Source organism: Bactrocera tryoni, chromosome 3, assembly GCF_016617805.1.
Source record: "Bactrocera tryoni isolate S06 chromosome 3, CSIRO_BtryS06_freeze2, whole genome shotgun sequence".
NCBI lineage: Eukaryota > Metazoa > Arthropoda > Insecta > Diptera > Tephritidae > Bactrocera > Bactrocera tryoni.
Genome location: NC_052501.1, coordinates 62,632,262 through 62,659,268, shown reverse-complemented (window position 1 = coordinate 62,659,268; position 27,007 = coordinate 62,632,262). Strand labels below are relative to the sequence as shown.

The 27,007-nt window shown below is 34.0% G+C and overlaps 2 protein-coding genes and 1 long non-coding RNA gene across 6 annotated transcripts in view; 1 reads left to right on the top strand and 2 right to left on the bottom strand.

Annotated features, from left to right (window-relative positions):
• Positions 1-138: 138 nt before the first annotated feature.
• LOC120770322 (1,4-alpha-glucan-branching enzyme) lies at positions 139-7,230 on the bottom strand. The gene is made up of 6 exons (XM_040097705.1): positions 6,814-7,230; positions 2,682-2,851; positions 1,840-2,608; positions 1,598-1,769; positions 711-1,526; positions 139-277 (listed from the first exon to the last, which is right to left on the bottom strand). The coding sequence occupies exons 1-6, from the start codon at positions 6,903-6,905 to the stop codon at positions 227-229; spliced, it is 2,070 nt and encodes a 689-aa protein (XP_039953639.1). The 5' UTR covers positions 6,906-7,230; the 3' UTR covers positions 139-226.
• On the top strand, positions 6,164-26,432 carry LOC120770323. Its single transcript, XR_005704925.1, has 3 exons — positions 6,164-6,324; positions 25,500-25,612; positions 25,680-26,432. It is a non-coding gene; the product is annotated as an uncharacterized LOC120770323 (long non-coding RNA).
• LOC120770320 (AF4/FMR2 family member lilli-like) overlaps positions 11,462-27,007 on the bottom strand; it is a 55,769-nt gene continuing 40,223 nt past the window's right edge. For 2 of the 4 annotated variants that reach the window (XM_040097701.1, XM_040097702.1), the window contains exons 8-10: positions 24,531-25,229; positions 18,466-20,995; positions 11,462-13,449 (exon numbers count right to left, since the gene is read on the bottom strand). In XM_040097701.1, the coding sequence (XP_039953635.1) occupies positions 12,135-13,449; positions 18,466-20,995; positions 24,531-25,229 (4,544 nt within the window). In that variant the 3' untranslated portion in view covers positions 11,462-12,134. Of the gene's footprint in view, positions 13,450-16,436; positions 16,520-18,124; positions 18,393-18,465; positions 20,996-24,530; positions 25,230-27,007 lie in introns of those variants that run through there. The other 2 variants (XM_040097704.1, XM_040097703.1) reach the window with 2 other exon arrangements.

Here is a 27,007-nt window from a genome sequence, read left to right as displayed (position 1 = left end):
AAAACTCAATAAATATAAAATTTATTTAAAAAAATATGGTATATGATAGAAATTTTTTATTTTCTTTTAGAAAAACACATTTCATTTCATAAGCTCTATTTTTAATAGAAAAATTTTGTTCACTTTCACTTATTGTACATTTTTTTCTAAAACAATTTGTAAATTTTTACAACTACTAATATGAGTATAGCGCTCCAACTTTAGACAGCCTTTTTGCCGTTGTTGTCTAGTCACTTACATGCGCATAAACCACAGCTGTGCGTGAGGGTGTATAAACCTGAAATGCAAGACGTTAGAAATATGGGTGAGTTTACTTAATTATTTCCATTAATATTAATTTTTAGATATTATTTGTAATCATTATTTTTGTTTTATGTATCTATTTATTTAAATTTTTTTCTTAATTTAAAATTCGTACATTTATTTGTTTTATTTTGTTATTTTTTCATTTTTTATTTTAAAATACTTTTTTTTATTATTTTGAATTAATATATTTATTTATTTTTTCATCGCACCGTTTTTAATTTCATCATGCTGTCTTCTGTTATTTAAATTATAGTACATCAATTACTATTTTAGATTTTAAAAATTAATATTATTTCTTGTTTAATAGTATTTCTTTAATTTATTTTATTATACTATACTAACGCTTTGTCACTTTCAAGCCCTGCAAACATTCCTACCTTAAGTGCTAACTACCGTTCACTTACCTCAAAGAAGTTCTGGCGTCCTGCATAACCTTCGGCTCGTGTTAAATGCTTGCAATCCTTATCAATACGATTTTGGCCGCCAAAGAGTTCATCATCCGAACTTAACACCGCCTGATAAGTGCCTGCCCAGTTGGTGCCAACACGATAGCCAGTAAAACTTTGTGTGGGGTGGAAATTGAACACAAACACTAAGCCGGCGCGTTCAAAAGCAATCACTTTATCGCCTTCATGCTTCCAGCTGACATATGCCGGATCTGAATGTAACCAGCCGTAGCGCTCTTCCAGCTCATTCATCGCACGATCAAATTCATTCAAAAATTTGTACTTTAATAATGCATCATCAACCAAATTCCACTGACGACGCGCATAATGATAGGAATCGTTATTGCCCACACGTGGGAAATCCAACCATTCGGGATGGCCGAATTCGTTGCCCATAAAATTGAGGTATGCCTCACCTCCAAGTGCATGTGTGATCAAACGTATCATTTTGTGCAACGCAAGGCCGCGATCGATAATCAACGACGGCTCAGAGAGTGTTGACATGTGTGTGTACATTTCTTTATCCATTAACCAAAAGGCGATCGTTTTATCACCGACCAAGGCTTGGTCATGAGATTCAGCATAGGCGACAGTATTCTCCTTCCAACGGCGATTTGTCAACGTGTGCACGATGTTACCAATATTCCAGGCGTCGTCTGTAAACTCTTTCAGCAACTCAATCCATTTGTCTGGTATGGCCATGGCAAGACGATAATCGAAACCAATACCGCCCTCGTCGACTGGACGGCAGAGTGTAGGCATTCCTGATACATCCTGCCATGTTGCGGGTGAAAAAATATGTTATCAAACTCAAAATAATCAAAATTATATGTGAAATATTATACTTCTGCGATAGTGACGACTTCTGGATTTTGTGTATGCAACATGTAATTGGCTAAACCGAGATAGTTCAATGCGTCCGTATCAACATTTAGACCAAAATATTCGTTGTAATCACCGCTGAAACCTTCACCAATGCCGCGTGAATGATACAACATGGAAGTGACGCCATCAAACCTGAAGAGGCAGGTCAAAAATGGTAATAAATCGCGAAAACATATATTTTCACAACTCTTTCACAACTTACCGATAGCCATCGAAGTAGTACTCATCGTGCCACCAACGCAAATTGGAAAGCAAAAAGCGCAACACCTCATATTCTACATAATTGAAGAGTCGACTATCCCATAGTGAATGTTCTCCACGCGCTCCATCATGGAAATAACATGAATTGGTGCCGTCAAATTGATTCAAACCATCCTGCACATTCTTACTCGCATGCGAATGCACCACATCCAATAACACATACAAGCCATGTTCATGCGCTACATCGATCATGCGTTTCAACTCTTCGGGCGTGCCATAACGACTGGAGGCGGCAAAGAAACTGGTCACCTGGTAGCCAAAACTGGCATAGTAAGCGTGCTCCATAATGGCCATAACCTGTATGGCATTGTAACCTTGACGCTTGATGCGCGGTATTATATTATCGGCGAAATTCTGATATGAACCAACACGTGGCTCCTGCGAGGCAATACCCACATGGCATTCATATATGCGCAACGATTTGGGATGCTTCGGACGTGGGTGCTTGCAGAGGTAGCGTTCAGTTGGTGGTGGATTCCACACATACTGCTTATAGTTTACACCCTGATTGGCCTCCTTTGGTGGTTGACGCACATATGTGGCCCACGGTGAGAGACGATCCAACAGATGACCAGCCTGATTGCGTATTATCACCTTCACCTCGCTGAGATGTTTGATGGGCGCGCTGCCATCGGCATTGGCGGGCAAATGTAATTCCCATTTGCCGAAATCGAGCTTCTTAAAAGGTGTCGCCTCCCATTGCCAGTTATCTGTGTGAAGTTGTAAAATTTGAACATGATAAAAATGACTTCTGTATGGAAAGATTCAACATTGGTTACTTACTAAAATCACCGGTGAGATAAACTTGCTGTGCACCAGGCGCCCATTCACGTGCAATCACAGAGTTGTCGGGTTGGAAATGTAATCCGTAATATTTGTAACCCTGTGAGAATGTATCCATGCCCCCTTCGAGCTGGTCGATTTTGCCGATCCACTCCTTAAGCACGCCATGTCTATGGAATGAAAAAATTTTATTTTGAAAATATTTGTGCAATAGTAAAAAATTCAGTAATAATAAATAATAAAATATTTGGCGAGAATAATTATGCTCATTCAAATTCTCTTCCTCGCAGTAATGTTAGGATGGTAAGGTCAAATTGTCATCGAGGTCTCCTCACGGAAGGCTCAGGAAACGTGCTATTTCGACGGCGTCGGACCATAAGATTAGCTGGGCATGCAAAGAGGTGATTAGTGTCATACGGGACTCGTTGCGCGCTGGACATATGTACATACATATGTTCAATGTGTCGGCGTCGATTGTGAATAAGTAGGAGTTTAATCTGCTACAGAAAGGGTCAAAGCAAGTAATGTAGGATGTTGTTTGTTGTTTTTGGTTTGCCAGTGCGCCAGTTTTGTTCAGTGCACCGAACACACGATTGCACTAAGCGCGCAGGAATCGAAGTAGATTAGCTGGAGTATAGCGCAGGGTGGTACTCCCAGAATACTTACATCTGGTGCCAAAAAGTATGCAATGTTTGCGAGTTAGTGTTGGGAAACTGACATTTCAACCAATTATGGCGGTTGTTATGCGCGCCTGGTAGAGTAGAGGTAATGAGGGTTAGAAACAGTGACGGTCTTTGAATTAGCCCCCCTAGTAGAACTTATGCAATATTTATTATTTCTACCATTCGACATACATATGTCGTACCTATTACTCCCAATTATATTCGGCAAGTCACTTGTCCTTCGCTCCAGGCCAGTATTGCAAGTAATTCACCCATTATTAGACTGACAGGATCGGGAAGGACATCTCCGAGCCGTTAAAAACCAAACGAGATTTTAGACAAGGCGACTTCTTCAATCTACTCCTTGAGAAAATAACTAGTACTGCGAAGCTGAATGGGGAAGGCACAATCTTTTATACAATTGCAGTCGACGGCGTCAAAATTCCGACTGTCAACAATCCTAAGATTTTAGGTGTAACATTCGACAGTATATGCTCCTTCTCTCCTCATACGACCGCGATTATCGCCAAAGTACAGAGCCGCAACAAAATCCTCAAGTCGCTAGCCGGCAGCACATGGGGAAAAGACAAAGAAACGTTGTTGGCAACATACAAGGCAATCGGCCGGCCGGTCCTCAATTACGCAGCCCCCATATGGTCGCCTGGATACAGTGGTACGCAGATGAGGAAACTACAGACCCGTCAAAACACTGCACTCCGGACCACTACAGGATGTCTTTTGATGTCTCCCATTGAACACCTCCACAGTGAGACGCTTATGCACCCAGTTAAGGAGCATAATGAACTCCTCTCCAAGCAGTTCCTGCTGGAATGCTTTCGCAGAAATCACCCCTGCAGTCATCTGCTTGGAGCGGAACCGCCTCCTAGGAGCATCAAAAGGTCATTCCTGGATTACGTCGACGACGTCGTACAGTACGCCGACCGGACTTCGGACGCAACTAACTTTCGACAGGTACTGACCGCCATTCACAGCGGAGCCATCAACACCTTCACCGACTCCCTTCCCGTGAATGGCGATCTTGGAGTCAAACCACCACCCATCGCAGACGAAGAGCTCCAGCTGCCGCGAGAAACGCGTGTGACCCTTGCGCAACTTCGTTCTGGATACTGTAGCAGGTTAAACTCCTACTTATCCAGAATAGACCCTGACATACCCAATGTACATATGTCCTGCATGCAACGAGTCCTCTTTACACTGACCACCTCTTTGCATGCCCTACAAACCCTACCCATCTAACACCCTTCTCCCTTTGATCCGACCCCTTCGAAACAGCACGTTTCTTGGGCCTACCGTTAGATGACATCGACGACAACACAAATGACATTTACCATCCCAACGGGGATTAGATTTCCGTTTAAAACAACAACAACAACATAGAAGAAGAAGTATATGAATAATCAGCTACTTTTTTTAACTAAGACGTACAGCTACAAAACATAACAACAAAACAATTTTTGTTCACATCCTCGATTACATAAAAAATTTAATAACACTAGAAGGATTCTTCTGTAATGTATTAGAATGAGACTGACAAGTTTGTTTTAAACGGATTGCAGGACTGGTTGTATTATCATACATATTATTTACACTTTTGTTCTTGCAGTTAAAATATTGTTTTTAACTATATTTTTTTCCTGAAAACACAGAAAAGAAAAGAACAGAAAATCGCTACAGGATTCATTAAAAAATGCATAGCAAACAAATTTAAACTAAAAAGCAAAAAAAAAACACCTTATAGACGGCTAATAATAAATTTTGCAATTCTGCATCACGAGGAAATAAATATACGGAAAACAAATTTTTATATTTATTAACATGTCTATATATTATATACTCGCACAGTCGATATGTGACTTCATAAAAGCTTGCATAATGCGTACAGTTATACATCCATCCACACATACACATATATTTATATGTCAAGAAACTATTTTAGGGATTATATTTAGAAATGAAGAACTTCGGCGTTGCCTTTAATATTAAATTTTTTTTTTTTAATTTCGTAAACAACAACAATATTATATGTACATAATATGTAGGTATGTATATGTATCATATTTCTATATATACATATTTTTGTGCCTTTAATTAAATATATTTTGACAATTTTCTGGATAATGTTTTTTATTTTAATTATTATTTTGTTTTTATTGAACTTGTTCGCTTTCATAAAAAAAAAAAATAATTTTAACCTAAACAATGGGTTAGGAGTATTATTTAGAACTTTCAAAAAATGTTTTTTTTTACATTTTCTTTAAGTATAATATCTAAGGAATATTCTCTGAATAAAGTAAAAAAGACTGAGAACATTAAAAACTAGTGCCTGATCGAATGATTTCTTAACTTCTATTTTTTATAAGCAATCGGCTGTGGTTTTTTCTGAAAATATGAAAAAAAAATTCTCTTGATCCCGCCATCTTTTTAATTTAATAAAAAAAATCGATAAGGCTTTACATTATCTATTAATAAACCGATTTTTTTTGTCTGATTTAACTTAAATGAATCTCCAAGGATTAGTGGTGGTCACCGCAAAGAGCTTTTAAAATTATATTTTTTCAAATTTCTGGCATGTCAAGTCGAAACGTTATTTAATGATGCTATATTTTTGCTGGCACAACTACATCTAACCCCACAAAGCACAATGTTTAGTTAAAAAAATTTTACCAAAAATTAAAAAAATGTATGATGTGAGGTGGATCCTTACTTGTTATACTGGGATTATTTTTTTGCTACATGGCGTGTGGCAATTTGGCGCAAGTGACGTTGTTGACCTTGGCAATTAAATTGCTAATAAAAGAATTCTTACGTTGTGCCGGTTTGATTAAATGTAAAAATAAATTTATATGTAGTATGCATGTAAAAATATAAATGATAAGGTTTAACACACTAAACCAAATATTTAAACTTATTTCAAAATGTCAACCTTTTACCGAACCGCGAACCACAATATGAATTAATATGTATGTATATGTATTAAAGATTACTAGGTATATTTTTTACTGCTAAAATTTTATTTCTAAATTTCTAATCTAATAAATAATCACCAATATGCATTTAGCTGAAATTTTTTTGCACAAAGTTTTGATAAGAAATGTTGTTTATAATCAATACACACACAAAGGTTTATATACGCACACGGTCGCCATAGGGTAGCGAGGCCAACTTGCCGGTGTGTGCTCATCAGTTTAACCTTCACCTGACTTTCAAAACTATGCACACAATTTATTTTGTATTAAACCGAACAAAATTACTTTTAACGCATTAAAACACACAATCGTTCCATTAAACGACATATTAAATAACTAATTATGCACATTAGGAATAATCCAGACAATGCGGATGCAGTTATCAGTGGTTGCTAAGAACTTTGACAGTCAACTTGCATGCAATAGTTTTGCGATTACGCTCGTTATCAAAATTTTTTCAAGCGCATCTATATTTTCACTCACCTGCGTCGTATTTCACGTTCAAATGGCTTTAAATAACCATCTAATTTAAAAAGTTCATCAATACTTTTCACTTCAACCTGCATTGGATCCATTATGGAATTATATGAGTTATTTACACAGCCAAACTTAAAATGTAGAATGTTTTCGTGATCGGTAAACAATATATTATTTGTACACTCTCACTCGCTGGAAGCGTGTTCACTTGTGTATTGAATTTATATTTCTGTTTTCTAAATATATTCCAATAGACCGGTTGCTTTTATGTTTGGACGCCAACTGATTGACTTGATTCGATAGCAGAAGACTGTGTAGTGAAAAAACGCCAACAACTAACTAATATACACCGAGTAGGGAGCACAGCTGTTTGATAGCGTCGGTTGGAGGCACTTATAGAGCACTATTATTTTGTTTATTCTGCTTTTGTGGTTATTCTGCTCTGCTGCCGAACTCCAACAGCAGCTGTAGTGTGCATTTACTTGCTCTTCACACATAAAGCTTACTTGTATGCGTTTACGTGTTTGTGTATGCGTATTTTTGTTGAACGAATGTCAGACAGAACAAACTTAAGGCAAAAATAGGCGCGCAACCCTATGAAAACAACAAATCTGATAAGCGGCTAACAACCAATAACAGACAAGGTCACCACTCTGTGCTTATGTTTCAAACATTATTCGTTTATTTTATAATAAATTTAAAATTTAATTATTGTGTATAGACTTGGGTTTTTTTATATTTCGTTCAGAATAAATAAAAAAAATTATATAGAGAAATTTGAGTTGATATCAATTCTCTGAATAATATTTATTTATTTAATGTTGTTTTCTTATTTAGCGCAAACATGTCTCATTTCAATATATCGCATCTCAAGCTTGAAATGAGACTGGCAACAGCGAATTGTCGTCGGCATAAGATGTTTGAATATTTGTATTATTCTTTTTCCCAGCTTAACTTTTTATAGTTCAACAAACATTTATAAGAAACGATTTATTTGCTAGGCGAGTTTTGTTAATTTTAATTGCACAACGAAGTGATTGCCTGAAGTTCCGCAAGACTTCAGCGCAGAAAAAAGAGAACTAATTGAGTTCGTCGGATTGAGTAGAGTGATTAGGCGAATAAACAGCTTTCTGTTTAATGATTCAAGTGCATAATAATAAAACAAATTATTTAACGATTTTTTTTTACATTAGAAGAAGCTATTCAAACCAACCAGTTCCATTTCCTATCAAATATGGACAACTATCGCTTAAAAACAATAAATCTCACTAAATAAAGCAGGTCACAGCAAATTTATGAAATAAGTTTCGTCTTTATTTTATATTATATACTTGTAGGTATGTAATGTGTAATATTAACAGATAATTTAATATTTCACATTATTACACTGTGCTTGAAGTGGGAACTTTTTTATAATTAGATTTTTTTTCCTTAGCACAATCAGCAACTCTGCGCTGGTGTAATTACAATAAAATACTACCAGCTGAGTGATTGTGTGCTTGTAGTTTTCTGACTAGCACAGTGCAGTTAATAGTGTTATAATAGTTTATATATGCGTAGCCTAAATGAGCTACATGCAATACGAATGGGTCATTTAAGCTTTTACAATAATATATGTATATATTTTACAGGTTCTTACAACAGTTTAATTTTTTTATTAATATCGCTCAAACTAATTCCATTTTTTAAGATTTTTCCTTTTTTTCAATAATTTGTTATTTTCGTACAATAAACTTATAATAATTATTTATTTTATGCTTTAATTACCATTATACTAATTATCAATCATTGGTTTTGTTTATTGGTCAAATTTTGTTCTTACATGATTTTATTTACTTCACTTTTTTCCTGATTATGAAATGCTCTTAAATTAAGTTAAAGGAAAATTATTTATTATGTTTAAATAAATTTAAAAGAATTTTATTTTAAATGGCTTAGATTTTAAATAAATTATCCAATTCAAAACTATTCTGAATTTGCATTTTGTTTCTAAATTCAATAAATTTATGTCTACAATAGTTTTTCGCATTTGCTTTTCGGTTTGTTTGTTTTGCTTGGCTTAAATTAATTGAGTTTATGTACTTATTAACACGTGCTTAAAACTATTCCATTTTTTATGTCTATATACTAAACGTACATACAAGTTGTTAAACATTTTCATGAATTTTTCAATTGAAAATCAAATATTATAAAATATCAATCAGCACATAGTCATATCAACTGAGTACTAAGGATCTACAATTAAGAAATACTTGTAACTCGTCGCTTTTTTTAAGCACGTCGCATTTAAATATTATTTTATTATTATTTAATCTTATTAATTTAATATGTATTTATATACATAATTAAAACATAACCTAATTGAATTGTAAAATATAGTACTTTTATTTTCTTCTATGATTTGCCTCAACTGGTCTCCTTAATTTTATTAATAAGCTTTTTCGTGAGTGTTTCTACTAGTAACTGACAGTCATGTTGTTTACTGCGTTAGATACTGAACAGAATATAGTTTCTGATTGTCGAACAGAAATCTGTATTGTTGAGTAAGAGGAGTCTGTTCGAATTTTAAAACAAAAATTTTAATTTTAATTGTAGAGGACAAACCAAAAATTCGAAGAAATTTGTTTATAATAATTTAAATTCAATAAAATAAATAGCATATATCTACATAATAAACAAATGGGTATTAAAAACAAACAATTCAAAAATAAATATAGTAAAATGACACCCGAAACAAAACAAACCAGCTCGAATGGCTATGTGTAATTGCAAATAATTATTAATAAAATATATTATTATGAAAGTGGAAAAAGGTATTGGTAGAAACAAGTATGACCTGACAAATGTGGTTCAAATATAGTAGTTATTTCGGCAAGTTTTGAAAACACAACACGAATTTGATAAAATATACTTTTACGACCTGAAAAGCTTTGCTTATACAAAGATATAACCAGGTGTAAGCTTAAAGCAGCCTATTTAAAATTATTTTCAACATTTGTTATCGCGATATTACCTTTTTACAAAAGTTCGAACCAAAAATGTAGAAAACATTAGCATGCAGTTGTGTAAAATCTTCAAATAAATAAAATTAGTTAAAAATATGTTATAAAATCTTCATAATCAATTATTTGTACCAAATGTAGAATTTTGAAGCGGTAAAAATACCATTAAGTGTAGTTTTAATACATTTTTGCATGCATTTATGTTTTTTGAAACTTTTATCGCAATTACAAGCAAAAGTCGTAAAATAGGTTTCTGACTTATTAAACTGCTTTCATAATATCGGCGTTACAATTTGTTGTTTTCTTTTTTTTTTGTAATGATGAGGATACACACAACAATTACTTTTATACAATTTGCAAACGAATTGGAAGGAGCATGATATATATAAAGTTAAAAAACTAAAGTAGTAGTAACTATAATATATTTTTAATAACGCTGAGTGATCGAATATAAGTTACCGTTATACCTATTTCAATGTTTATATCTTTGTTTATGGTATACATTTACAAAATAGTAACAATTCGAATTTTCGAAATTGCATTTTCTCGTTTTTATTAAACAAATTATTTGCGTGTGGATTATATAATATATAATCACCCAAAACTTATTTTACTAAGCTGTCTTTGCAGTACTTATGTGACGAGTATATTATGTATTTACCATTTTTGTTTCAAGTAATTCGACAACTTCGAAATACGCATTCATATTTTTCTAGTTTTATTTAACACACAGGTATTTATTCGTCTTTAGTAGATTCTAGTTTTGACGCTTGGGTTTATTCGTTAGTTTTAGTTTCGAACAATTCACACTTGTTGGAGAAATTAGTGTGTGGTATATGCTAGTCAGAATTACGAAGAACTGCTTGGAGATTTTTTTTATATGTGATTTTGTTGTTTTTTTTTTTGTTCTTGTTTGCTAATTTTATTTTTTTTATAATATTATAATGATTATTATTTCTTAATTCCATGGTACACAAAAATTTGTTCATTTAATAGAAATAAAAAAATCAATAAAAGAAAATATTTTAATATTTGTATATGCAATTCTTTGTAAAAATTTTAGCGCTAAAACAATTTTTATTAAAACTCTTGCAGAGAAGGCATAAAATGGCAGTTGAATTTAAAAATTTCGAAAACTGTAAAAAGTAAATTGATTATTAACTAATTTGTTGTATAAATAAACTATTATAAAATATTGTTTATGTAAATGATTATTTCGCGGCAATTGAAATAATATTAAATAAACCAATTGTTATTATAAATTTTGCCAGTAAAATTCTGTTTGTAAATTGAGTTTTTAAAAGAATTACTTTTAATGCATTGAGAATTTTAAAAAATAAATTACTGTAAAATTTTGTTTCTATCTTAAAATAGTTTATTCATGCTGAAATTAAAAAATAATAATTTTTTTATTTCCCTTTATTAGGACAAAACACGCATTCAAACAAATTGTGACAAACATATCCAAATATTATAAATTTTTTTTTAAGTATTCTAATTTCTAATTAAGTTATTTTCAAAATAATTAATGAATGTTATTATTAATTCGTTTTCAAATTGTATCTCATTTCAAAAGTTTCTTTATTTTCACTTTTAAAATGAAATAAAATTTAAATTTAGTGCTTCTCAAATTTTACTGCGCAATAAAAAAAAAATAATCACTTTAAACTTTTTGAAACATTTTATCAAATATTTAACTTATAATTATAGTTTATTTCATTTCCTTCAACGTTAAGTCTCCATATACTATTCATATACTGACATCTTTTCATAACTATGTATGAATTGTTGACTATTAGCTTTTCAGAGTTTAAAAAGCGACTAGTATATACCCGAATGAATATAACTGACGAATGACCCGACACTAAGCGGTTTTTTCTAATAATATTATTGTTAAGCATTATTACAGCAATTAAGAATTGCTTAATCGTAGCTAATTGGAGCGATTCTTGATTTTTAATATGCAGCCATAGATTTTAATTTTCTTTTGAGACGGTGTAAATTTAATTATTTCATAACAAGTTATCGAAAAACACATTTCAGCGCTTAAAGCTAACTGATTTAATTATAACTGATTTTTACATTTAGGTGTTGAAGAGAAACCAATTCAAGGAAAAAGTTTAAACACGAATTTCTTAAATTAAGACAAAACTAAATAACATACTCGCACTTAAAACTCTTTGCTAGACAAACTGATTACACATATAAAGTATACACGCACATTATAAACGGATACATTATTACCTGGTCGTTTTAGAAAAAGTAGGTCGTCGGTAAAATCGTTGCATTATTCAGAAATCGCCCTAATTGGCCACCGGCCAAACCCTACGCCAGCACTTGCGCCTTCAGCGCCTCAGCCTGTTGGGCGGCGACAATCTGCGCTGCAGCTGCTGCTGCCGCCGCCGAATTCGAAGTGGCGCCGTTGGCACTGGTTGCGGCGGCTGGTGTCGATTGTATGATTGGTATGGCGGTGCCGTCGGCGGTGAGCAGCAATGTTTGCGTTGTGGTGGCTGTTTGTGGTTGGTGGTGTGTTGCGGCAGCTTGTACAGCTTGTAGTACTGTTGTAGCATTAGCGTCGACGCTTCTGTTGGAGCTGCTGGCGCCGGCGCCACCGCTACTGCCATTCCAATCTTGTATCGCTATTATTTGTTGTTGTTGCGGCTGTGGTTGTTGTTGTTGTGTTAATTTACTCAACTGCTGTGGCGTCGCTGTGGCGAGTATCGTGGAACCATCCGGCGCCGTGAGCAGAATCGTGTTCGGTGGCAGATTAATACACGTCACTGTACCATTCGGTTGCAGCGTTTGCAGTTGAATTTGCGGCAGTGCTGTCGCAGTTGTTGTTGTTAATGCGGCGCTACCGCTATTGGCCGGCACTAAAACTGTTGTAGTGTTGTTGGTATTAGAATCGACATCAGCTTCTTCGACAGCGTCTACCTCACACTCGTTTATGGTGTCGGCTGTGGTTGTGTCTGCGGTGATCAGCACTTCGTCGGTTGACTGACACGTTGAGTTCTCGTCGGTCTCGATCACCTCCTCCACCAAATCTACAGAGTTCGGTGTGTCAGCCGGTGGTGGTGGCGAACACGAAGTAGAATGTATTGGCGAGTGCACAGGCGATGTTGAAGTGCTGCAGATTAACGCTTCCGGCGCACTAGTTGCCTCTTCCACGTTGTTGATCGATTTCGCCGTCAATGCAGTGCCCTTAGGTATACGAAATTTGCGTAAAATTTGCGCTGTAGTCGCCGACATTGCGAGCGCGTTCGGTGACATTGAACCGTCATCGCCACTAGTGGCTGTGAGCAATTCATCGTCCTCTTCCTCAATTACAATGGTTTCAGTACCGGTGGTGGTATGTAAAATTTGATTGTTGTTATTTTTGTTGTTTGCATGCATTGCCGCCGAAGATATTTTCAATACGCCAGGTGCTACAATTGTCGCTGTTTGCGTGGCGGCAGCGCCGCTGTTGTTTGCAACAACTTGCGTTCTATTGCTGTTGGTGTTGTTGTTTGCGATGATGGGACGACGCGTCACTAACAGTTGCACTGTACGCGGCTGTATCGTTGTCTTCTTGTTGTTGTTGCTGCTGGTGGTGGTAATAACGGTATTGTTGGCATTTCTGACTTGTGGCCCAGCAATGGTCCTAGTTGGTAGGAGGCCGCAATTTTGCAATGTTGGTAATCGTATTGGTGGTGGTGGTGGAGGTATAGGTGTTGGCGTTATTTTAGAAGTGGAAGAGTAATTGGTTGAGGTTAGTTCATCGGGAAAACGATCATTCAAAACAAAATCAGTAAATTCATCAACGAAACTATTAACTGCATAATTGTGGTTGATGTTGTATTTAACGCCGCCATTGCCTGTATTGGTGACTGCAAGCATCTGTTGGCTCTTGCTGTTGTACTTGTCACCAAAGCCACTACTGCATCCAACGCCGCCGCCGCTGCCACTACCGCCGCCACTACCTATGATGCCCATATTAATGGACTTAATCATTGTTGTTGGCGGCGGCGGCTTTGGCGGTGTGCTTTTGTGTGTTGCTAATACGTTACTGTTGTTGGGGTTGCTGTTGCTACGTTGTGGCTGTGTTATGGGTCTAAAAATTGTTGGTAGTTTTTGGGATATTGGTGTGCTTTGGTGTATGGCTTGTGTGGCGGTCTGAGTTTGTGTATTAAACACTGTATTAGTTGTTGTTGTTGTTGTGGTTGTTACCGTAGTTGATAACATGTATGGCGCTCTTGTTGTTGGTGTTTTACTGAAATGATGATTGGCATTTTTGTTACCAATTGAGGATGATGTAAGCAATGTTGTTGGTGATGATGATGATGATGTTGGCTTAGGAATTACTGTTCTTTTTGGTGCAAATGTTGTTGAGTTGTTTGTAATAGGTGTATGCTTCGATAGAGGATCTTTTGGTGGTCTACCGGCTTTACGCTTTATTGGGTGTAGTGGTGGTGGTGGTGTTGGTTGTTGGAAGGGGAAATTCGTGTTGTCAATGAGTGGTTGGTGATAGTTGTTGTTGTTTTTCTGTTTGTATTTGTTCTGATTGTTGGTAGCGCTAATTGTTTGGCTTTTAGAAAAACCTACACGTTTCCCGTTGACGAAACACAAGAAGTAGACATACAGACACAATATAAACACAGACGCAGAAATTAATTATCATGTAAAATAAATAAAGAAAGAAAGACAAAATGAAATTAGTTTACTATCAGTCGAATATCGAATTATTTTCATTATAAAAACTTAAAATTTATCTTACTATTAGAATATAGATGGAAATATGTGCGCGAATTAGTATAGTATATTCTCATTAGGGCTGTTAATGGCAGAACGATTATTCGATAACTTCGATTATTGATCAATTTAAAATATCACGTTGCTTTAACTTTTCCGAATGAATGCAGAATTTGGAAAAGATATTGAAAAATTTTAAATTTTATAATAACTTCAAAAAAAGTATACATTTTAATTTAGTGTTTATAAAATATAATGTTACGAATATTCAAACATTTTTGTATTGAAATCAGTTTGTATAAAGTTAATCCCAAATTTAACAGCCCTAAATCAAAAATAGTTACAAAAATTATAGATGTTGTATGAAAAGCGGTGGACTTATAGCTATTATTAAGTAAATATATTAAAAATAAATATATTTTTCTTCAAGAAGAATTTGTATGTGTTTTACTGCGGCATTTATGCAAAAGAAAATATAGTTGAATCTTAATATTACCAAAATTGTTTTCATTTAACACTGTTAAAATTTGTATACATAAAATAATATAATAAATTTTTCGTTTCCTCTGCATCAATGCCGCCTTATAAACAATATAAAATTCATAATGCAAAAATATACAAATTATAAAAAATACATATTTATAAAATATATACATATGTATGGTATATAAAATAAATTTTGAAAATTTGATGAATGCATAAATATGTTAATACAAGCATACATATATACCTGCAAGCAAAACAAAAATGCGTTCTGCATAGGTGAGTGTGTAAAACATAACAATGTGCATTAATTAATATGAATTGTGGGATTTAACAAAATAAAAAAAATTTAACTTAGAAGTAAAAATGTTTTAATGAACACAAAAAGTCAAAAATGTAAAAGGATGTATTAATAAAAGATCAACCGAATCGAAAATAAAAATTTAATATTAACAGATGGTTGTATAAAAGCGAAAAGGTTTCAAAAATTCAACAAATATCCATACAGCCATTGGTAGAAAGGTGCAATTATGCCTAAAACAAAAGCATTCAACTAAGTTTCTTTGTTCAAAACTTTGCTGATAGAAAGTAGAATAATCCTATTTTATGTGGTCGAAAAAGCTGAGAACAACCTATGAAAAAAAATTTGTTAAATTCAAATTTATGTATTTAGAAAAATTTTGTTTCAATATTAACCACATAAAATCTAATTTGAAATATTCGATTATACATACATATTTGTAGAACAACACTCCTGATACAACAAAAGCATATCAAAAATTCACACCAGGCAAACAATTTCGAAAATTTCACACAAAACCAATTTGAAATCGGCATTAAAAATGCCAATTTTGCATACTTTTAAGAGCTAAGGATAACTTCAAAACCAACCCAAGAAAGACACCAACATCAGCTTAGAAACTCAAATACCTATTGCATGCCTATGCGAGGCAACAGTATATTTATATTTTTGGTTTCGTTGGCCAAATCAATGTGGAAAACGGTTTCAGCGATACCACAAAAAATAAAAAAGAACTAAAATTATAAATAACAACAAAAAAAAGTATATATATTTTTTTAAGAAAACACATACCTCTGGTACAAATTTTATTGAACTGTAGTTAGCAGTAGTATGCAGCTAATGTTGATATAATAAGAAAAATGTAATCTAAATAAAAACGTAAGTCGGTTTCTTTCGCATTTTGACGAACTGCTACTTTTGCTGGCGCGTTAGCAAAACGAGCACTTTTTTATTTTTTTTTTTTTTTGTTTTATTCGGGTGCTTATTATTTGTATATCTAGTAATTATTATTTTGCGTTTCAGCAAAAATTATGATTTTTGGCTTTACACTTTTAACAATCTCTTTTCTCCCATATTATTATTTTTATTTAAATAATATATCTTTATTTGTTTCGTTTTTTTTTTTTTGGTAATTCCTCCTTAACGACATGCTTTTATTCATTAAAGCGCTAACAGAACCGCCTCGCTGATATCATAGCTGTACATTTGTTTTGTTATATTCATTCAGTTGTGCATGTGTACATGTGTATGTGGGTTGTATGTATGTATGTGTGTGCGTGGATTGTACACAGGACATGTTTGTTGTTGATTGAGCGTTCGTAGTTGTGAATGGGTTGTGTTGAAATTGAATGTTACGCGTTGTTACATATTTTTATATATAAAAAAATTAAATGAAAATAAGAAAAAGAGAAGAAGAAAACAAAACAAAAATTTCAATTAAATTAATGTTTTCAATTAAATCATTGATTGTATTTATATAAATAATTGCAAGGAATAAATAATGAATTAAAAGGACAAAAACGTACCCAACAATTATAATTTAATATAAAAAAAACTAAATGCAAATGTAGTGCTTTTCAACTCCCCTGCTAAATCAAAATTAAAGCAAATAAGTATAGTAATTAATATAAGTGCCCTCAACCACTTGATTGTTATACTTATAAAATGTAGTCACAAAAAAAGTCAAAACAAAGAAATAAAGGAGGTATGTAAGAATTTAAGTAGACTTCTAAGAAATAAGTGACAAAAAGAGTAAAAGAAATAATCTCAACAAGTAATAATTTACAGCTAAAAAAATCGATATAAATAATAATGTAAATAAGATATAAAACTAATTTTTCAAAAAAAAACATACATGATTTAAACAAATGCAAATACATATATTACTTTTGATAGAAATATAAAGAAAATCGAAAGAGTATCAAATGAAAAAAATCGTATTTTGGGTTAATTACTATTTAATTTTGAAATTAAATATTTTTCACGCACATTTTTGTATCCACCTTTTTGTTACATATGACATTGAAAATATATTGCAGCGAAATGTATTTTTCCCCAAACAGTGTTTTAACACTACAAATCGCTATTCGGCAATGAAGAGCAAAAATCTTAATAACCTAAAAATTTTACACAGACATTTTTGCAACGTCCGTTTGGAAATATGAATTGTATAAAAATTAAGAGCGAAACAAACTTTAAATGACAGTAGTATTTTAATCATTAACATCTTCAATTTGAGATAAGCTTATAAAAGTTGTTATTCCTTCACTTTTATTCTCATCACTCCACAGTTATAATAAATAAAGTTACGTTTACAAGTCAAACTTTGCAGAGATTCAAAATCTTCTAAAAATATAAATGATTTTTCATTGTTTATATTGAAAAAAAAAAAAATTATACAAAATATTATAAAAAAATAATAATAATTTTAAGTTGTCTACTTCTTACATATCGCTTAAAATTCGTTATTACTTTTATAGAGAGTGTTTATTTTGTAGAGAGTAAGAGTGTATTAAGAGTGTGTGAGCAATAGAAGTAGTTAGCAGCAACAATACAACGCAACAACAGTGTACATTTGTCCACGCCGCATACGTTTAGCAGCATTTTACGATAATATATTAAAAATTAAATACATTACGTTACAAATTAAACTAAAAAATAATTACAATTGTTTTACTGCCAAAAATATAATTAATATGAAAATTAAACTAAGTTAACCAAAAGCAAATATTACTACAAATAAATACATATACAATTCAAAGCACTTTTCAAACTTTTATTTTCTATATTTGTACTTATTACTTGGTTAGCGTTACAGTAAAAAATTAATACTGGAAGAAGATCAGTTAACAAGTTCTAAAATTGTATTACAATATACAATTGAAATATTTAGTTAGTCTCTTTTTCATGTTAGCGTTCGCACACACGCCGGCGATTGTTCGGGCAGGCAGTCAGGCAATCGCAGCGCTGTAATCAATAACAACAATCTAAAAGTTATATTAAAATCGGTTTAAACATACGCCAATCACTACTACTTCAACTTTATCTTCCACAAAATTTCGCAAATTTTACTTTTACAAATACGAAAATAAATAAGAGATTATGTAAATTGAGAGCAATTTATATAGAAAAAATTTGTGTTACCTAATCTCTTTGGTTTCGAGCAGTGACTGTCCGTTGCCATCGTTCACCGAGCTGATCATCGATGATGGCGAGAAGGGCAGGTGATACATGGAGCTCGCGTCCAACGCGTACGCATCAGCTGCGCTTTTAATCAACAAATCGTTCTTGAGCTCCATGAAATGATGTTGTTGCTGTATGTGATGCTGCTGCTGGCCGCCGCCGCCAGCCGCCAACTGGTGCTGCTGCTGCTGCTGTGTATGACTAGTTGTGGCGCCGGTAACTTGCTGATGCAACGCGTCCGCGGTGGCGCCATGATGTCCCGCATGTGTTGTGAATGTGTAATGTGGTGTCGTGCTGGTCATTGAAGTGTATGGACAAAGTTCCGCCAAATCGCTCGGTTCCAACTTGGTTGTCGTCGCTGTGGCGGTGGGGTAGCTTTGCAAGCCGTCGGGCGTGAGTATCTGATAGCTTTGCACAGTGCCGATGACATGGTGTTGATGTTGTTGATGTTGTTGCTCCGGCGGCGCCGGCGTTGCAGCAGTCGACGACAGATATGCAACATTCTCCAGCTCATAATGCTGTTGTTGCTGCTGCTGCTGTGTCACAACATTGCCTGTGTGCTGTTGCTGATGTTGTGTGGTTGTTTTCAGCTGCTGTTGCTGTTGCTGCTGAGCCTGTGCGGCCGGCGATGTCGTGGTGATGATAGTCTCTTGTGGCGAACCGGTTGGTAACGCCTGCAGCTGTATATGTTGTTGCGGCGCCGGCTGATAGGCATTCGGCGGCGTCGTTTGCTGTGTTGGCTGCAGCAACTGTTGAGGCGGTTGTGCATGACGCGCCGGCTGTGTCGTGTAGATTGTTTGCGTGCCGTCTAACGTGGTGGCTGCGTTGAGCGCTTGCAATGATTGCAGCGGCACCAAATTGCCCGCTTGATCTTGTATCATAATACTTTGGCCATGCAGCTGTTGCTGTAACAGCGCTTGCTGCAAATCAATCTGATTGGAATAGATGAGGGTGGTGCCAGCGGCGCCAGCAGCAGTGGCGGCTGTTGCTGACGGCTGCAGCACCTGCGTGGCTTGCGCGGACAATGCAATATGCTGCGGTGGTGGGGCGTGCGACTGTTGCTGCTGCTGTTGTTGTTGATGTGCAACGCGTTGTTGCTGCAGAAGCGCAGACGTCGCGCCGGGATTGGCCAGCGCTAGCTGAGCGCCACCGGGCAGAATCATACCACTCAAATCGATGGGCGGCAATGTCTGTTGTTGTTGTACCTGCACTTGTTGTGCGTTTGCCTGCTGTTGCAGTTGTACATTGATAGTGGTTGTTTGCGCCTGTGTTGCGTTCACGTCGGCTGCTTGCTGCTGCACCACGTCTAAAACGCTATCGATTTGCGCAAGGCGTTTCCGTTTCGCTTCCACGGCATTCTCTTCACTGCCGCTGTTGACGGTCGCCGTCGCGGTGTTGGCTATGGTAGCACGTGGTTTCCGCGCACGTGATGATCGTGCACTGGTGGCACGTGGACGCTTACCTGTATTGGTTTCTGACGATTGCTTCACCGGTGTGGCCGCTGGTGTAAGAGTGCCATCGGGTACTTGCATATCGCCGTGTTTATCTTTTTTATGCATTTTCATTTTGTCGGGACGTGAAAACTCTTTATTGCAAATGGGGCAGGCGAATATCTTGCGATTGTCGCCCTCGTGGAATAGGTAGGCGTGACGTTGGAAACTGTATTTGTTTTTGAATGTTTTGAAAACGTCATTTTTGGCACACACCAGGCAATAGGAGACGCCGTCAATGATATGTTCATAGCGCTGAATGTCCAGACCGCGCACCGACATTTTCTCCAAGTACTCGCCCTGTTCGTCGGGAGAAATCAAACGTGTTTTTCGCTTGCGCTTTTGTTTTTGCGGTGGTATCGCTGGTACGCCGTTAGCGGGCACTATTATCGTGTCGGTTATAGTTTGATTCATTTCTTCGTCTTGCTTAATAGTTTTATAAGTAAATTGTGGTTGCTGTTGTTGCTGCTGATGTTGTTGTTGGTGCTGTTGCTGTTGTTGTTGTTCCATTGACGATCCATCATTGTGTATGCCATTTGAGTTGTCCTCCTCTTGTTTTATCACCTGATATCCTTGATACTCGGTATCGTCACCCTCAAATTTAATGATCGTGGTGGCGCCCCCTCCACCGTTCACTTCAGTGACCTCACCATTGTAGTTTTCAAAAACGATTGTCGTCGGCGTTTGTCCATCTTCACCTGTAGTGGTGATGTAATGATACTGAGGGTGCGACTGCGTCTGCAGCGTTGTTGTCGTGCCATCGCCATTGACGATAATATGATTCGTTTCGTCGTTAATTTCAGTTTTGATTGCATTGAGCGGTGTGGCAGTGGTGGTTGTAGTGGTATAGGTCGGTGTGGCGGCAGCAGCGGAATTATGTTGTTGCTGTTGTTGTTGTTGTTGGAGATGATGTTGCTGGTGGTGGTTATTATTGGCGCCGGCGGCAGCGGCGGTCGAGGTGAGCAGTATAGGGGACGAACTAATAGTGGTGACCACATTGTCTTAATTTTTAAAAATTGGTTTCAAATGTGTATAAATGTAAATAATCTTTTTCGTTTTCAGTTTTTGGGATTTTTGTTGTTTGTTTAAACAAAAAAAAATACAAAATAAAAATTACGAGAAAAACTAAAATGTAAAAGAATCAATGCGTTCATAATTTCAACTAGCATATTACGAATTTATAAAGAAAATATTGAAGAAAAATTTTCAGAAAATTTTAAAAGAAAAATACAAAAATTACGATAGCAGTAGATAATTTCATAGCAACGTGCAATTTTTTTGTTTTTGGAATAGAAAATGCAATTAGATTTTTCTCCGTTTTAGTTCGATAGTTTGTGGTTTGGATCGCATTTTGAGACTCTTATCTAGATGTGCTTTTTGTAAAAATTCTTCAGAATTGGCTTTCGAATTTCCAAACTCACTCCCAAATTTTTATTTATAAGTTCGCTATTACCTTAACTCCATCCAAATATTTAATTATTTTTATATTGTATTATTATTGTGAAAATTTTATTTTTTTATCACAATTTTTTTAATATACAATTTACTAAAAATCATTAGAATTTGAAAAAAAAAATTAAATTTACGGATATTTGGCTTCCAATATTATTTTATTTTTTAATTTAAAGATTTTAATTGAAAAAGTTTATTTAAAAAATAGTCAGCTATCGATTATTTCGATACTCTGAGTTCATAAGTTTAAAAACTAATTTATTGTAGGTATGTGTTCGTTTTTAAAAACCGACTTTTAACTCTATGATTTTTGAGATTTCTGTATCTAGCTTTCTTTGATATTACTTCATAACTTCGTCTCTTTTCATTTTGTATAACCAAAATTAATATAAATTGCTTGTGTTGCATAGAAATTTTAACAGAATAATTGGAGTATAAATAATAAAAAATAATTATTGGAGCGATAACGTTTGGCAATTTCAAAACTATTTAAATATTAATACAAACTGGAGTTTTACAAAAGTTACTTAAAAAACTAATACATACATACATATATAAAAGAACTAAAAAACTTATTTTATGAAATTTTTTTCTAAATATAATTAATAACAAAATCAATATTAAAACTAATTAAAAATAATAATGTATATTATGTCCATTTTTGTATTTCTGTTGTAATTTGTTGCTGCTCATTATGAAATTGTTTAATATACCTCTATTTTTAGAACCGAAAAACGTTCTTGAACTCATTAATATTCGGTTTATAACCAAGACTAAAAGTAGGCCAAGCAGTAATTGGCTTAAGGGGTTATATACCTTTTTTAATTTAAAAAAATCGAAATTTTTTATTGCTTAATCTTAAAGAACAACTCCTTGAGAACATTTGCTCAAATTTTCATAGAGATTCGAGCAGTAGAAAAAAAGTTACAGCACTTCTAAGCGCGCGCCTCGTCGCGGCCCTAAACCCTAGCGGCCAGCGTCACGTGCGAATATCTCGAAATGGTGTTTTTTAAAAAATGACTTTGCGGTGACATGGATTGGCGGAAAACTACTGAACCGATTTTCTTCAAATTTTTTTATAATGTTCAAAATGAAATTTTTCTGTGCTTGAACGATCGACTTTTTACGCACAAACTTTTTTTCGCCAAAATGAATTTCTTAGTGAAATTTCTAGTGACCAAAAAGTTAATTTTTTGCATAAAACGTTCCCGTGTGCACAAAAAAAAAATCATAAAAACGATCGTTCAAGCACAAGGAATTACACTAAACTAATGAAATTTGTTTACTTTTATGGTTTCAGTTGACTTGTTCGACCTGGGGAATTGTCACCGCAAGGCCCTGCCAAAAAAAGGTCTCTAAGGGAAACAGCCCCCCCCTTGAAAACTATTTGATATTTTTCCACGAAATTTCGCACAAACATTGTTAATAAAGTGTACTGTCAAAAAATAAAAACATTCGTGTAATGAAATAATTGATACATACTTAAAAAAATTCAAACTTTCCTTTTTTTCTTCGACAGAGAAGGTATATAACCCCTTAAACTATTTTTAGGAGTATGGTTTTGCAAATTATATGAAAAGCTGCAGAGGAATTTTCTTTTCTTTCTATAAACGGTTTTCAGAATGAGGTAAGAGTTGGTATTTTTGAAATGTGCGCTACATTTTAATTCAAAATTGAAACTCGTAAAAAATAATTGAACCATGTATTTATGGCTGCTTAATTAAAAATAACTGTGCGAAAAAGATTTCTGTAAAATTAGATTCAACTCAAGATTTGAAGGAAAAGGTATTACAGTATGGCAATGTTGCTGTGGTAAACAGTATATGTTTCGGCAAATATTTCCATTTAGGGAACTTACGAATTTCTGGCAATGAACAGCTGTCGGACTAAAGCTGTATTTGTATATATTTTCATATATTTTGATATTGAAGAAATAAAATTAAATGAAATATATAAAAATATTGGAAAGGAGAAAAAAAATTACAATAAATATTTTAGAATTTCATTATATGGGAATAAAGAAATGAAATTAAAATTAAGAATTAGTACTTAACATATTTAATATTTTACTATATTTTGAGTACTAAATATTTTAACATTGAAAAGTTGTTTTAAAAATTGGGGCACAACATATTTTATTTTATTGTTGTAACTAAAACCGAGTTAGAATTTCGAATGTTTAAATTTAGTCGTAAATAAACAAATGAAGCCCAGATTTAATTATGAAAACTATGATTCTAAACTCTGCTTATTAGTTAGCACAGTGTGAATTTAGTAACATTGAAAGAAAAATCATAACTTAAATGAACTTCGCAGCGAGGTATTACGGTAATGGGTTAGATAATTGCAGCATGACTTTAATAATGGTGAATGGAAAAGAATTTAAATGGACTTTAGAAAGAAAAAAATAATAATTAAACATAAATAAAAAGATAAAATGAAAAATATATAAATTTAAATAAAAAATCATATATGTATAAAAAATTTGCAAAAAATTATTTATTTAAAAATTTAAAACAGTTGGTTTTACGTTAAATACTTTAATCATTTATTTTAATAACATTTGAATTATTGCCTTCTTTTATTACTTAAATAATATTATTTTTTTAATATATGTATGTATTTGTTTTTAATTTTTTGAACTATGCGGAGTTATTTTAAATTTTATTTTTCTTAATGAAATGTATTAATTTTTATAAATTTTAACAACAAATATTGAATATATTAAATATATTGAAATTGTATATGCTATATGTATATACATACTTTATACACAATTACATTGTCATATATTTAATGTATGCATTTAAAAAAACCAACTGATTTTGGGAAATATTGCTATAATAACGTTAGAATTAGGGCGACTTGATTAATCAAAGGAAATGCCAAACGTAAATAAAATCAGAAAAAGTGTTATTCAAAGCCAAATTACTACAGACAATATACAATAACAACTTTCAAATTAACAAATAAAACCAAATAAAACGAATGTTAGTTACAAATCAAAACCATTCTACACACAGCTACATACTAAGTAGGCAAGTTATTATGGCCACGGCCACTTTGTGTGGCAGAGACACCTACCTTGCGCTGCGGCGGCCGACGTCACAGCAATTGTATTGCCGTTGATGCTTTGTGCAGTCAATTGTTGTTGTTGCTGCTGCTGTTCGTGCTGTTGCTGGCGTTGTTGCTGTTGCTGCTGCTGCTGCTGCTGTTGCTGATGTTGCTGATATGTAGCTGCATCGCAAACAATTTCGCTTTGCAACTGATAAACAGCGCCATCCGTGCTATTGGCACCCGACGCCGACGATGTGGCGGGTATTGTAATGTATTGTGTTTGCTGTTGTTGTTGCTGCGTACTTTGCTGTGCAACGATGCCATTCAATGTGCTTGCCGCCGGCAACATTGTTGTATAAACAATTGTTTGCTGTTGTTGCTCCTGCTCGAGCTGCTGCTGCCGTTGATGTTGTTGTTGTTGCTGACTAGATGTGGTTGCTGTTGTTATGGCGTTAGTGGTATTAGCAACAGCAGTGGAGGCCGAAGCGTTCGATGTTGTTGGCATTATGAGCAGTTCGGCACGTTGTAAATTCACTTGTTGACTGATTTTCGGTATTTTACCCTCAAATTTGCGTGTTTGTTGCATGAACTGCAACACACTCGGCACAGAGGGGAGATCGTAGTTATGATTGCTCAGCTGATCGCTCAACTTACGCACCACACGTATAACGGGTGTGTGTGCGGTTGTGGTAGTTGAATTTGTTGTGACTGCTAAACTGCCGTTACCTACAAAAAGTGTTGAAAAACATGCAATGAATTATGACAATCAAAAGTTATAGTCAAGAAGACTCACATTTTCAAGCGGAAAATTTACTTTGTACAATTTTTACAATTTCGCTTTTTTTTTGTTTATTTTGGGTTTGGTTGTAAAATTTTGTACATGAATTCTGGCTTTGATTTTTTTCTTAATTTTTTTTTTTTGTTTCGTAAGATGTTATGAACATGTAAAATTTATTTTGCTGTTGTTAATTTAACTTTTTTCATTTCATTTGTTAGATACACGCTCACAAACGGGGCAAGTGAAGCAATCGATTGCTGGTGATAGTTGGTGTGGGAGAGGAAAGGAAATAGAAAGGAGAAAAAGTAGTAGTGTAACGGAAAATGAAGGAGTGAGTAAACTTGTATGCTTACCGCCAATTAAGAATACAATGACAGATTATCTTATACACTTTCTAGAAAGACAAGCCACAACTTGGAAATTTAAAAGATGAATATTCCCACAATTCAAAACGCTAAATTAATAACAGAGAGTGAAGAAAACAATGCCGCCGTAATTTTAATAAATTGTGTATCACTAGAAACCTCAAAATCTCAATATTTTGCAATTCTCACACCAAATGTTCAACCAACCTGTAACCAACAACAAACAAGCCAAACACAAAATGTCCACCTGGAAACGCTAAAGAAATACACAAATAATTTCGCCAAATGCAATTTTCGAAAACAATTTCTGCCAATTAAAGTTTTGTCGAATTGTTCGATGGGCCACATAAATTAAAGAAAAGACCAAACAACACGGTTTTCGCTTACACTAAAAAGTATATTTCTCCGTTGAGCATTTCAAAACAAAAAATCAGAAAATTTCGCAACATCATCATCTTCATCATCATTCATCATCAAATCAGTTCCACATTTTATGCAAATGAGCGCAGCATACAAAGCGCGACCACATTTTGCAGGGCAAATACAAAACATACAGTACATACTAAATATCGCTTAAATGTAAGAGAATACAACGGCGGCCAAAAAACAACACACAAATACAAAATTTCCAAAAACAAAATACAAACAAAAATTAAAAAACAAAAACTAAAACCAATAGATAGGCAGTAACGGTACGTTTGAGTGGGGTTGACTTCGTTAAAATCTGTTCTCAAAAGAAATACAAGTCGCAGAAGTAATAAACGAAGAAAAAAACAATTTGGTAGTTAAAATTTATAAAAAGAAAATATAAACAACAGAAGACCCAAAAAGACTTATAATACAGGATATATGTAAAAGTTTTCACTTCAATTTTGTAATTTTCTTGTTCTTCTACATTTTCAATTTCATCGTGAAGATACTTCGGAACTAGCGTCGTTTTACAGTTTGCCTAATAAAATGGCATTTTCCTTATTTTAAACATATTTATGCATATATGGATATAATTTTCGTATATATTTACAACCTAGAAGGTAAAACAAAATCCTACATAAAATGAGAAATCAATTGTCTAAAGTTAATAAAATCACGCATACACATGTATAAAATATAAATGATGAGCTAAAAGCATACATATACAAAGGTATTTAAATGAAATAAATATTAAAATTAAATGAATGAGGAAATTCGCTTTATATATATATATATATATATAATATATATTTTCGCAAGAACGGTCTAAAATGAAAAGAATTAATTTCTGTTCTGATTTTTTTGTTTTTGCTGTACGCATATGTGTTTTGTTAGCAGGTATGCATGTATGTTTGTATGAAGTATGTTAAAGTTTAATATAAAAGACACTA

Excerpts from the sequence above, each read along its gene's own strand:
- LOC120770322 (XM_040097705.1), bottom strand. The coding sequence starts at position 6,905 with ATGGATCCAATGCAGGTTGAAGTGAAAAGTATTGATGAACTTTTTAAA. Across the intron at positions 2,852-6,813 it reads GAACGTGAAATACGACGCAG|ACATGGCGTGCTTAAGGAGT; the intron begins GTGAGTGAAAAT and ends TTCATTCCATAG. Across the intron at positions 1,527-1,597 it reads AAGTCGTCACTATCGCAGAA|GATGTATCAGGAATGCCTAC; the intron begins GTATAATATTTC and ends GCAACATGGCAG.